A 14185-nucleotide genomic window follows, 5' to 3' on the forward strand; every position below is an offset into this window, starting at 1 on the left:
AAATAATAACGACAACAAGAACAACATCTAGACAGCACAGACAAAGTATGGGACAACATATAAGCATGAAAGTGCAAGAAGTAACCTAAGTCAAAGTGCCTCCTTGTCAAACTTCAAAGTGTCTACTGGCCAAACTGGTATAAATTATGTTCACAGATCAAGCATAAACCAGACTGAGTGCAATCAAGGCCCTTTTCTTGTCCTCTCATTTCCATCAGAAGTCGTCACGGGAAACATCAGTCCAATCTGAAGTGATGTCAATTCCAAATGGCTGTACATCAGAGGAGAGGAAGCCTACATCTTGATGGAAAACCGATCCTCATTTTATCTGTGTAATGCCGATTAATCCACAGGCTTTGCTCTGAATATCCGAGCAGAGATAGAGAGAACAATAACTTCGCTGCCACATTCAAGGGAGGCAGAGTCCAACAGAAATGTAGAACTTAAGAGCAGAGGGTACAGCGAGCCCTTGTCAGCTCCTCTGGAGTCACATTCCCCAGGTGATTTATTGATTCCAGCCATGAAAGATGTTTATGAGGAGGTTAAGTAGCATTGCTCTTCACTGGAGAAATAAAAATATTATCCTCACAAGTATAATTTTTACCTTCCTTTTTGTCTTACTTCAATATTTCAGAGATAAAATATGTTTTACAGTATCAGCTCATTGTTGTCTTTGTTCCCTTTAAAGTCAAATGGAGTTTAAAAGATCTTGTCACCAGAAGGCGGTGGGATGGGGTCAGAGGCAGACCTTTTCTTAAACCTTTAATAAGACTTCTAACTCATTTTGCAAGTGAAAACAACAAAAGCCATAAAACTCTAGCAAAAGAGACCTGTCACTGAGATTAAGCAGATCCAAACTCCGCCATCCATTTCTCATACTTCTCCAGGTCTGCAGCAGAAACAGATTTGGAGATTTTCTTCAGAGCCAGCTCAAAGTCCCCCTTGGTAACTGGCATCTGAAGTTCCTCTTTAGAAAGTGCACGAATCTCTTCTGGAGTTAAGCCGTTAATACGTCGTCTCATTGCCATTAAAGAGGCATCCCTGGAAACACAGAACAATGTATGGGAGCTAATTGCTAACAGCCTATGAGTTTTGATTGCATTCTCTTGCTAGAATCCACTGGCAGGAACACTTAAGAGAGCACTTATTTACCATAGGAGATGCAGTTCACATTTTTCTTAACTTGCGTGTACCCAGATCACTGCATTAATTCAACGTAAAGAATGCATTGGCACCAAAACCCATTTAAGCATATGGTAAATGTGCAGAGATAATTAAAACTATAAAACTGAAAACCTTTTACAATGATTCATGGAGATGAAATTTTACAACTTCAGCACAGGAAAGGGCAGGGTGGGAGAGGAACTGCACTCAAAGATTTAGTTGTGTTTTTTTTTAAAGTAGTTTGGGTTTTGCACCCTCATCCTCTAAGATTTCCACCTTCTCCCCACCATGTGGTCCAAAAGGACAGTCAGCAGGCGTGCCGAGTGCAGCTCAGCTGTGTTGCTTGCTCACTCACAGCACCTGAACCTCTAAAGGGCAGAGCAGGAGGCATCAGAAAGACCCTGCAGGGCTAAGGTGCCTGTGGCAACTCATCCTCTACCCTGCCCCATGACTTCTCCCCAGCACAGAGAACACTGCTCATTTCTCACACCACAGCCCACGTGAGGTCTGAAATTACCTTTTTTCCTTCCCCAAGTTTTTCCCAGCAAGGGAAGACATGGGCCTCAGGGAAAACAGGTAATTTAACTATTGCACTGCATGACACAACACAAAGTTTTCAAAACCACGGAGCTGGTTCACAATTTCAGCAATGCGTCAGAGGAAGAAAAAAAATCCCAAGCCACGTTCTTAAAGGATCAGTTTCTCTTGGCAGGGATCCTAACCTTATAATGGACATAGATTTCCTTCTGACAGGTTATTTCAAATACCCATTGTCCACCGGAAGAGACTTATTTGTGAAGAAATGAAACAAATTGTGTGAACAGGATGGAAAGAAATTCCATACTAATACTATAAACTACCTGTATCACCCTTGCGCCTAGAAGATTCAGGCAGAAACCAAGACCACGTTGCCCACCTATACAGCATTTAGAAGCCCCAAAGAAGTGTTTTGTGAGAGGTTTCTTTGCATCCCAATGTTCTAGCTTAAAACTCACGGGATTAAAAAAAAAATCCAAACCTGTTTTGCACTGCAATAACAAATACAAATGCAGTAAAGGCAGCCAATGGTAACATGTGATTTGCTCAAAGATTTTCTTTTTCTCTTCAGATCCAACAAAACTTAACCACATCTCACAGAATGACTCCATGCTCTTTAGACTGCTCCACATGACAGTAACGCATGGTTCCAGTAAATACATTTGGGCTCATGTGTCGCTGTCACTGTTAGCATGGCTCCAGCTGCAGTGGGTATTTCCTTTTATCCCATAATGCAAACGGTTAATATCCACGCAGTTTTATTTGCAGATTAAGGGGAAGGACATACCTGCAAACATTAGTGATGTCAGCACCAGAATAGCCTTCAATCTTCTCAGCAATTTCTTCAAGGCTGATATCGGGATCCAGTTCTACTTCCCGAAGATTAATCTTAAGTAGTTCTGCTCTGCCTTTTGCTACAATGTAAAAATACTTGTTTGAAGACTTGCAAGGGTAACATAAAAAAAAAAGAAGGTATAAACACAACTTAGATTTTTCAGTGTGAGGTACAAACAAAAGTGTTTAATATAAGAAAAGGAAACAGACAGAACAAATCATAGTAAAGTGTGCAGTCAAATACAGTAAAGTATATGGTTAAAATCATTATATTAAACCAGCATGTTCTGGAGACATTTTCCAAAGTCATACGTCATTAAAAATGCCTGTTATGTCTCAGGTGACAGAGCATTTGGTCCCATACTACCCAAGGGCACAAAAGCACAATCCTACAAATGTCTGCTTCTTCTCACATCCCTTTGGATTCACTCGCTGCTCAAGTGTTTGACTGAATATTATTCACACAGTTTCATCAGAACCACAATGAGGATTCTATTAACAGAGCTTCAGACAGCACAAACCCCTTAACAATAGGCTGAACTTTAAGCATATGTTTAAGCACTTTACTCAGTTGGGGCCCACAAAAGCTGCTGAAGCCTGATAGAAAGCAGATACATGAATACAGTAAACATATATTAATATATTTTCAATACAAATGCCCTGGTATCCCACTTCCAGATGAAGATGCAGAGCTTGCATGGTGATAACCAGCTGTGTAAATGAGCACTTCTGCAGCCAATTAACTACTGTCCTTTTTGAGGGCATGTGCAATGTGCATCTGGGTACATGTGGTAAAGCAGCCCAGGCTTTTAAGAGGGAGTTCACATTTGACAGCTTAGGCCCCAGCGTTACTCTGCGCAGGGGTGGTAAAGAAGAGGATGAATGCTTTCCTGGCTTTTACCGTACAGAAAAACAGACCAGCTCAGCATCTTTATTTCCACAGTGACCAATTTTTGCGACCTAGAAACGAGGACAACCGCAACAGAAGAAGTAGCAATAGGAAAGACTGAAAGTCTTAACAAAACATCTATGTGCATGTTTCATTAATTGACGTCCCTAGTTATTCTTTTTTTTTAATTTTGCGAGGAGGGGAAATGTAAAGGAAATCAGAAATCTTGTCTAAGGCTGCTGGGTTTGTGTGCTTTGCAGAATTGTCAAGAATATAGTTATCAATCACACACAATTGGCACTAGCTAAAAAATGAGGATTTATTATTTACAAAGCTCAATGTATATATATAGTATACCTGCAGCATCCTGTGTCAGAGAACATTCTTCTAATCTTTGCTATGGGGCTAAGCAAGTCCTTGCAGTATTTTGAAAACGAACCATGGCAGAACATATACTCACATCAAATTCCACAAAATATGGTGTATATATGACATACCGTATCATTTTTTCAATTAAAAAACCTGCCCACATCAAATCACGCAGCACAGTTATAAATGCATCGTTTAGACTTGCTCAGAACAGCTCAACGTTCTTATTGACAGAATAGATGCAAGGAAACGTAAAGGTTGGAAATAAAACTGGAGCACATCCCCTGTGTTGTCCAGGGTGTAATACACTGTGTCAAAAAACAATCTGGTTTAATTAGAAACAAGAGCAAGAGCTGATGGGATTTTAAACTAATTGGTCATAAAGACAGGCATCCTGTTAGAAGCTGTTAATGCCTGTAAGCTGCAAAGACAAGCTGTAGAACTATTAAGTGTCCTTATACCTGCTAAACTCAATCAGAACTGCTGTCACCCTGAACACACATCTTGTTATCCTGAGTGCTCATGCAGGGAGATGAGGCACCCTCTTCTGTACCGGGAAGAAACGAAGCTATGCAAACTTCAAGTGATAGGAATCTCAGAATTAATAGGACAGGTGAATGACAGCTAGGAAAGACAATACAAGCCGAGATGTCTCAGGGTAGGAAAACAATCAGGCTGCTGCATTCCGAGTGACTCGAAGCACAGTCATAAAGGCGAGCAAGCACTGATTTACAATGAACTAAGCCTGTAAGTGAAAATTCATGGATCCACTTCTTTTCATTTCTCTGCAAGGGCGGGGAGTGCATTTGCAATATTTCTGAACATGTCCAAAGGCTGCCTTTGATGATCACTCAAGGGCTGACTGTTATACATTTCACATAATTCCAGGCTCATTAAAACTCTCTCGCTTTCAAAATGTAAGAACCCGTCAATGGGCTTGCAATGAAATGCTGCAGCTCTTTGTTTTTAAGCCCCCAAGCAAGCAGGGTGTTTTTCTTCTTTCTCTCACTCTCTATACAAATAAAGCGACCCAGCCAAATGATTAACCCTGAGTTCCACTGTTCCTCACAAAATCGTTAAGATTCCCCCCAAACCCAACAGTCCTGAAGGAATCCTAAGTCTTGCAAAGGCCCTCTTAAAGGATAATGCTCATAGCAAACATACCTGTGGGCAAAGGTATATAAATCCTTTTCTCCAGTCTCCGTCGGAGAGCCTCATCGATATCCCACGGAAAATTTGTAGCAGCTAATACCATAACCATCTTGGAAGGGTCATCATTTTCCAGAGCACCGCCCACCCCTGCAAGCACAAGAGTTTAGAGCAATTTCACTCCACAGCTCTCATTGATCGAGATGCTCGCTAAGAAACACTGCACAACCACTGAAAAAGCCTGGACTAAAGCTAAGCAGCAGCTCTATATAGTCCTAGTGCCCCTTTCCAAACTTCCCATAGCTTAGATGTGACAAGACCATCATTATCACAGAGAGGGGGAGAATTCATTCATTTGCTAAGTCAGGGGAGGGTTTTCTTTGACAGTGCTAATAACACAGTCGTATGTGAGTGTAGCCCTACTAGTCCCACAAAAGTGCTCTCTCTGTCAAATCCGGCCATAGAAGAAATAGGAATCACTTCCTGGTCTCTCAAATGAGGACTGCAAAGAAATTATCATTTGGGCACAAAAAGTTGCCTACCCTGTGTTTACCACAGTGAACTTGCACATCTGAAGACATTATAAACACCAGTTATATAACAGTTGCAACACAGGGGTGGTTATCAAACCACTATGCCATACAATGTTCCTCAGATAGTCACTCTCGCTATGTGCACCTGCACAGAACAGGTATTAAATCTGACTAAAAGGGTAATATCAGCTGCCAGCACAAAATACAGCAAAATCAGATCACACAGTGGGTTTCCCTGAGCTGCAGATTCTAGCAAAGAGGACAAATTTGCTTAAATTGCATTAAAATTAAAGACTGGCATCAAAGTGCATAAATCTCCATTACCTGCTTCTCCTAGACTCCATCTCTTAAATATGAGCTTTCAATTTACCATCAAAATGGCCATTAAAAAAAATAAATACAGCAAAACATCCTTTTCAGTTACCTGGCTTTGAACACTTCAAAAATACATCACCCTCAAGTTCTGCCTTATTTTTCCCCTACTCATAAAGCTAGGTTTTCCAGATTCCTTAAATTCTTACATTCCCACCTGTAAATAAAAGCACCCCAGCTCCAAACTCAGATCTTAACATTGTTACCATCCATTTGCACGAGCAGCTCTGACTTGACTCTGCGACTCGCCTCGTGTTCGTCAGATGTGCCTCTGCGGCTGCACATGGAATCTATCTCGTCAATGAAGATTGTTGTTGGAGCGTAAAATCTTGCCTTTATTCAAATGAAAACACCACTATTAAGGTTACAGCAACAATCGCAGACTCTCATCAGACCATGACCCAGTCCCATCCGACATCTTACATACATATCTTCCCTGCCTGTCACACGAAAATAATTTGAGATCTTGTTTTACTAAGTGTCTGGCATATGCTAAAGTTTATACACTTTAAATTGTACTCCTTAAAATCAGCGGTCTTTCAGTGTTGGTTGGCTTTCCTCAGCAACTGGTCTTTAAAAGGGGAAAAGGAACACAACCAAAACACAGGTGGTTGTCACGTCCAGGTTTCTGAGGTGGTGAGGGGTAAGCATAGCGGACAGAAGGAAGCTCAGCCTGTCTCCACGGAGAAAGGTTTTAACCGAGAGTATTGCAGAAGCACAATGAGGATTCCAAAGAGGCTTGTGTTCATCATTCAGAACAGAAACAGAACTAAACCATGCATTGCTTACAGAATAACAGTTCTAAATTCCTTCTAATTTCAAATCTGCTTCCTATGGGCTTGTTATCCCACAGCCAAGCAAGAACTGAATTTCTGTCAAGGTCATAACTCTACGTTAGTCTGGAAAATGCTACCCAAAACATGGATGATAAACCATTTCTTTCTTAATCCTCAGCAACATACCAGAAAAGGATGGAAACAGAGAGACCATGTTTTTGTAATTGCTCGAGGGCGTGTCAGGTCAATGAACTCCAGGCTTCCAACACCCTACTGCAAGGACAGGAAACCAAGAGAGATGTCCTTTCTCACCTTAGGGATCCCCAGATCACAGAATCACAGGATGTTAGGAGTTGGAAGGGACCTCAAAAGATCATCTAGTCCAACCCCCCTGCCAGAGCAGGATCACTACAGTAGGTCGCACAAGAACCTGTCCAGGCAGGTTTTGAATGTCTCCAGAGAAGGAGACTCCACAACCTCCCTGGGCAGCCTGTGCCAGTGCTCTGTCACCCTCACAGTGAAGAAGTTTTTCCTAATGTTTTTGTGGATCATATCATCGAGGACATACCATTTCAAACAAGAGGCGGACCAGCTTCTCAGACTCGCCCCTATATTTAGATGTCAGGGTAGAGGAAGACACATTGAAGAAGGTTGTTCCGCATTCTGTAGCAACAGCTTTAGCTAACATTGTTTTGCCAGTGCCAGGAGGACCAACCATCAGCACACCCTGAAAGGTGAAAACAAACATAATGAACAACAAACAAAGAACCACTGCAATTGGCACCCTACGCTACATCTCAATATGATCCAAGATCTGTACTTAAATTGTTTAATAACGTAACCGTCATCAGAGGAGAACAAAAGACAAGAATCCTGCTTTTGAGAAGAGCATGGACGTGTTCTGTAATTTCTTCTTACCACTCTGCTGCTCTCTGAATCACAAAAGCCAGTACCCGTTGCTGCTCCTATCACCTGGGAGTGGACAACAGATTTACAGCCTCAATTTCTTCTTACCACTCTGCTGCACTCTGAATCACAAAAGCCAGTACCTGTTGCTGCTTCTGTCACCTGGGAGTGGACAACAGATTTACAGCCTTGCTCTGAATCTAACAGAGCCTGGACTTGAACTTAGGCCTTTCTCAACTCACGAGGGGCTGCACAGGCATATGAAGACAGTGAATTCTTCTTTTTGGAATAAAGGCCCCTTCACAGACAAAGCCTCATAGAAACCAAAATATTTTTTGCAGAAATTTGTGCTCCCTTGGTACAACATTTTTTCTGCAGGAAAACATTTTGCCAAACAATTCTGACCATGTGTATGGACGAATCTGGGTGATTTTTACATTTAAGTATACGCAAGAGCATTCACTGAACACAACTTTTTGTCATACTGTTAAATTTCTCTATCTTGGTACCTCTGTGGCAATTCCTGGATGAAAACCATCCTCACCATACTGCTGGATGGCAGAAGAGCACTGCTATTTCTATTTTACAGGTAAGCAACTGTAGGTCACAAAAAGCCTAATATGAAACTCAGTGATTACTCAGAAAGCTTTAAACTAGGAAACTGAATCACAGTTGTTACGTCCCAGGTTGGCATCCACATCACAGAATCATTTAGGTGGGAAAAGACCTTTAAGATCATCGAGTCCAACCACAAACCTAACACTACTGAGTCTGTATCACCAGACTGTCTTTCCACCTGTGAAAGAGTAAGGAGCACACAGCTCTGCAGCTCAGCACATTTACACAAGCAAGAAGGTTTTTAACGAGACACACGGTGCTCTCAAGGATCCATGTTAAGATTGTTAATCCCTCTCGATAATATTTCTAAAGAGTCTTTATGAGTCTTTCCAACCCTTTCAGCAGCAGTACAGGCAAGGGACAACACATCGTTCCATGCCTACAGAGCACCAGAATAGGGCACTGTAAGTTTAAGCATGGTACCAGGAAAATGTAGTGCTCTCAAGCAGCTTGGGGTTTTTTTCCCCTCCCAACTGCAAGATCCTATTACATGCTAACAAGAGTTTCCTAAAGAAAAGTTGTACTGTGCTGCAAGGGTAATCAAATTAGCTAGAATGAGAATTGCACATCATAATGTGCTTTGCAATTAATAATTTACATAAAATGCCACAGCAGTAAAGTATCTGTTAAATGCAAGCCACGTAGCAAATTAGATTTCATCCGTTCCTCACAAAAATTTACTTCAAAAAGCACAAAGAATGACATCGAAGAGATCTATAAAAACAAATCAACCGGGAACGCAATTATTCAAAAATGTACTATTCAAAAGCAATAACCTCTCTGTACTCCATTTTCCATTAACTCTTAATACCTTTATTGCCATTTAACACTTAGCTAATGCAAGCTCAACATACATTCATCGGTAAATTAAGTTAGAAATGTTCACACACCATGCATACAGCTAACAGTCCAATGTCACTCCTCAGGCTGCCCAAAGATTCTGAAGATCCAGAGCAGCAAGCATAAAAAGCAAATGGACTGGTTTTTTCCTCATCAACATTCAGACATATACTGTGATTTGAGTTGCTGCATAGTCATACTGATAAAATAATATTGCGAGCACAGCCCTGGAGTGACTGGGTGAAAATTACTCAGCCTGTGATATGCAGGTCAGAGATGACTTACTGTTCTCCTTGAGCTCTGAATGTGTTTGCCTAATACTCTAAAATAAGCCGCACCTCAGTTCAACTCACACTTGACCCCTGATTTTGACAAACCGTGTTTTCTGCAGGACCTGGTGACACAAGGGACTAATATAATTTTTTTTTTTTTATATTGCTTTGGTTCTCCATTATTATGGAATGTAAAATCCTGGCTTCAGTTATGCATGCTGCTCACGGCCAAAATGAGAGCCCATTGCTTTGCACCTCCAGTGTAACTTGTAGTGAGCGTATGATACTAGTGGCATTATACACCATGTATAACACAGGTGCAAAGCAGCCACACCAGGTGTAAAGTCAGAGGAAAGCCAAGCTCTCCAGCGATGAACACAACAGAAATATCAGTTACAAAGAAGAAAAAAAGAAGAACTTGAGTTATCAGCAAACCAAGATGTGCACGGTTGCAAACAGAAATACATAGAATCAAGTTGCTTTCTCTCTGCGAACTAGGAGGCTGCCACTTACCCACTAGTTAAAATCCCTGACAAACACAAAGACTTCTTTACTCTTCCTCTAAGGCTCTGTTAATCCAAAGTATTCAATAAGAAGCTGAAACACACCACAGGGAGTAAGCGTTTTGATGAAATCACTGCAGGGTTACTTCATGTTGTTGTAACAATCACTAGCAGAGCAGTGGGAATCACAGTGAGTGACGGCGCCTTCTTGGCAAAAAACTGTTTGGAGAAAAAGAGCGAGCAAGCCCGGGGACACTCAGAAACCCGTGGCTGCAACTACACAGCACCTGTGTTGAATCAGGGGAGACAGCTGGCTCCTTCATACACGGCATCGTCCTCTGAATGCAGGCACAAACTGTGAGGGCTGTCTTGGGAATTGTTCTCAGGAGAGTCTGAACATCCAAAACCAGATTTGGCTGCCTTTTCCCTGAATTATTGTCCTGAATGCCTAGGCACAACAAATGCCTGCTGCTACATTGATTACTGCAAGAAACAGTCTTGCCTTCAAAACTTCTCATCCTTGTAGCACAGTCAGAGGTCAACAGTGGGGAAAATACATGCTGTTCTGTGTGAAAAATAAATTCAGGAGAGTTATAGCTTCACAAGTCACCAGGGAAAAGGCTAACAAAGAAGACTCTTCATGGACTCACCAGAAATCAATTTGCATTTCAGACTGAAGAGAGGAAATAATCTCAGAATTTTTTTGCATGTTTACAACCACCTAGTTTTCAGAGGCAACACTGCTCAGTAGGAAAAAGATAATCTCATGCGAAGAGATAGAGACTGTAACTCTTTACAAGACCATGCTGTTTCTTCATCCACACTTGGAGACAAGGCCAGTGGCACCCCTAACATGTCCTGCAGTCCGCTGAGATGCCTGCTGTCATGGGTTTCAGTCTGGCCGGTTTCTGGTAGCAGGCGGCAGGGCAGTGGAGGATGCCTTTTGTGAAACTTCGAGAGCCCCCAATAAATGTCTGACCTGCCTCTGGCCAAGGCCTGGCTAGTCAGCGCCTCTTCGATCAGTGTATTTAAGAAGGGAACCTACTGGACCGCTTCCTCTTGCTCTTTCTTTTTGTTTTGTTCTCTCTCCCTGTGTGTCCTGTTTCTTGAGTTTTTCTGTTTGGAGAAGGAGGAGGTGAGAGGGATGCAAAGGAATGTGGCCTGTGAGGAAAGCAGGGGAGAAAAGCACCAGAGCTGAGCATTAACTGCCTTCCAACCTACAAGAAGGTGGGAGAGAGACCTTTTACAAGAGTTTCCAGTGACAGGACAAGGGGAAATGGATTTAAAGTGAAGGAGAATAGGTTCAGAATGGATCTTAGGAAGAAATTCTTTAGTACGGAATACATTGCCCAGAGAGGCTGTGGATACCCCCTCCCTGGAGATGTTCAAGGCCAGGTTGGATGAGGCCTTAAGCAACCTGGTCTAGTTAAGGGCATCCCTGCCCATGGCAGGGAGGTTGGATTAGATGATCTCTAAGGTCCCTTCTAACCTAAGACATTCTATGATTCTATGATTTCCCCGGAGTCCCATGGTGAGAGAGATGGGAGGGAGATGACTGCCTGCAAGGTGAGGGGATTGATGGTGGTGAGAATGTCCAGGATGTGTCTGTGGAGAACCCCATGCCAGGGGGCAGATAGACCACACAGGAGTGGAGGATGTGCCCCAAGCGACCCACGACCCCGGTTGGGACGAACTCATATGGAGGGAGAGGGGTGCCTCCCCTGAGATGGACACCATGCAGCAGCAGGGGAAGAATGCGAGGAGCCCTCTTTCCTGAGAAGGAAGGACTGCCATGGACAAAGAGTAACAGCCAGATGGATCGCATCCCCACCCCCGCTTGCACCAATGGAAAGATGGGAGGTTGGGGGGAGCAAATATATTTAAGATCAGATTGCATCAATTTATATATTCCTCTCACTATGCTGCTCTGAGCTAGTCGAGAAATGGTGGTGGTAAATTAAATCTATGTTTTCTGCTCAAGTCTCCTCTGGTTCTCGCCCATGACAGTAAGTGGTGAATTAACCCTCCCTGTCCTTGTCTCAATCTTTGAGTCTTTTTAGTTGAATTTTTTCTCCCTCCACATCCCTGTGGGGACAGGGGTGGAGGGCAAGTGAGTGAGTGACCGCGTGGTTCTCTGTTGTCGATTCGGGCAGTCAGCTCGAACCATGACACATGCCTGCAAGACAGATGGCCACTACATCCTGTAGGCATTTTAATAGGTGAAAAAAACCAAACACAGCAGCTCTTCCTTCCCTTAAAAGTTTTTTCAAGACTGGATACTTAGCTCCCCATAATCTATAATAAGAGTAAAGGATCAACTTTCTCTGCGCTAAGAGGGAGGAGATTCAACTGTTCAAAAGGCACTAAAATCTCACCCTTCACTTGTAACCCATGATATCTAGGCTCTGTCCAAGCTGATACATCAGTTAAGGTTAACCTCAAGGCCACTGGTACTGACCACAAGCACTTTAAAGCCCAAAGGCCATATAAGCTGGGGCTACATTTTGGCTGCCCCTCTACAAGTCACTAAGGCCTCCAGGAACAGCCCTCAAGCAGCAATCTTCAAGCTCCCTCTTTCCACCTTCCCCTCTTTGCTGTCTGTAGACACAAGCCCCAAGAATGCCACATCTTCCACTCATCAGTTCCTGCAGGGCTTTGTTTTGTAAATAAGCAGAATAATGAGGATCTAGGACTGGCTCAGGCTGGCGGAGGACAGCTTTGAGGATCAGACATAAGTGTAAGCCAGAGAAGTACAAGGACCAAGCAGGAAAAGACTCGGCAAGTATTAGTCACACAAGATCTGACACAGCTGCTAAACCAGCACACTAAACCGCAGAAACTTCTCATGTACACAGCATTCCCTGCACATGCCATTTCCTTGCAGACTCAGAATAACAGACAATTTGCAACAGTCTTTTTTCCCAAGTAATCCTTCTCAATAACCAGAAACCACTTGTGTTGTGACTAGCTATTCCCAAAACAAGTGTCAATCCATCCCACAACAAAAGCAAGATAATTTTATTTTCTGTTTACAGAAGTGCTCAGCAACCTCCTGCCTCCTCTTCCCTTTTAGCTCTAAACAAGGCCCAACTGGGCTCCCGTCTCATCCATCAGCCAGCTCAGGCCTATATCCTTCCTGTCAACCCACTTGCAGCTCGTTCTCCTACTTTGAATTTCTCCCACTCCAGCAGTAACTATGCCCAGCTGCAAGTGTAACTGCAAAGCTAAATCATCACTCAGAATAGCCTCCTCTCTCCTTTCTTCCTTACAGTGTGCAGTCTGAGTGAGAGACAGTTGGCACATCCACAATAAAACATTTTAAGGGCTGCTTTCGTGCACAAAGTGTTGAAGAGCGGCCACCACAATGCTAAGCAGAGCTGTCTATTAAGCATTTCTACTTCTGTCAATACACCCTACAAGCCTGCTCACATGTACAGGCTGATGTAAGGCACTATAATGTCAACAAGCCACATCTTGCTAAACACAAAAGGATTATTATCTACTGTAAAGCCTGCACACACTTCCAGCTGTTTCCTTCAGTGCATTTTATGTGAATCATCATGAGAAGATTTCGTGACAGATTCCTGATTTTTCTCATTTGCCTTTCTAGCCTTCTGCTACAGGAATCCACACTCATTACAGCAGCAAACATACCGTAACTACAGCTTGCCATTTACTAAAACACCAAATAAATTCCCACCTTCCAAGGTCTTCTGATCCCTCTGAAAAAATCAGGCATCCACATCGGAAGAACGACAGCTTCTCTTAACAATTTCTTGGCTTCTTCCAAATCTGCTATGTCATCCCTGCGCAAGATGAAGAAACTTTTATAAGATTCTTGTACAACAATATTTTTTCTATTTTTATACAAGAAAAACAGAAAAGCTTTTGACTTAATACAATTTCTGTTAACATGCCAGTATATGCCTCATGGGAGCACTCCTATAATTGTGTGACCTAAAATTAAATCTGCTTTTGGAAGGTAGGGAAAAAATTATTTGCAACTCAAGTTACCCAGAGCTGCTTAATTAAAAATTGTTTTGGACAATGCGAACACCAAAGGGGTATCTTTAGAGTTCTCTGGAGTGTACTTTCACTTCAGCAGTACTCGTAATGGATGTACTACACATAATACCGGTTAGCAACAAAAGCTTAACTGTAATCAAATCAATAAACTGTTAAAATCAAAAAACCTTGTTTTGCTTATCTGAAGAAGATTATGATGGCTCTTTGTTTTAAGAGTCAGAAGAAGGATAATCTCTCTCCTTCTCCTAGCAAAAACACATGAATTGAGAAAGTTCTCATACCAATGAATGCTTGGATTCCTTGATACTATGTCCCTTTCAAGAGCTTCAATCAAGTCTTTGTCATAACCTGCTCCATCAAATTTTGGAATTTCCCCATCACCAGCTTCCTGGGGTGT

General features: G+C 42.4%; 1 protein-coding gene across 2 annotated transcripts in view; it reads right to left on the reverse strand.

The window, feature by feature from the left end:
- Window positions 1-646: 646 nt before the first annotated feature.
- Window positions 647-14185, reverse strand: part of KATNAL1 (katanin p60 subunit A-like 1) — a 32633-nt gene continuing 19094 nt past the window's right edge. For both annotated transcript variants that reach the window (XM_009869060.1, XM_009869059.1), the window contains 7 exons: window positions 14070-14176; window positions 13463-13568; window positions 7192-7350; window positions 6054-6180; window positions 4958-5092; window positions 2489-2615; window positions 647-1041 (listed from right to left, as the gene is read on the reverse strand). In XM_009869060.1, coding sequence (XP_009867362.1) covers window positions 843-1041; window positions 2489-2615; window positions 4958-5092; window positions 6054-6180; window positions 7192-7350; window positions 13463-13568; window positions 14070-14176 — 960 coding nt within the window. In that variant the 3' untranslated portion in view covers window positions 647-842. The remainder of the gene's footprint in view (window positions 1042-2488; window positions 2616-4957; window positions 5093-6053; window positions 6181-7191; window positions 7351-13462; window positions 13569-14069; window positions 14177-14185) is intronic.

Source organism: Apaloderma vittatum, unplaced genomic scaffold (genome assembly GCF_000703405.1).
Source record: "Apaloderma vittatum isolate BGI_N311 unplaced genomic scaffold, ASM70340v1 scaffold2145, whole genome shotgun sequence".
Classification (NCBI taxonomy): Eukaryota; Metazoa; Chordata; class Aves; order Trogoniformes; family Trogonidae; genus Apaloderma; species Apaloderma vittatum.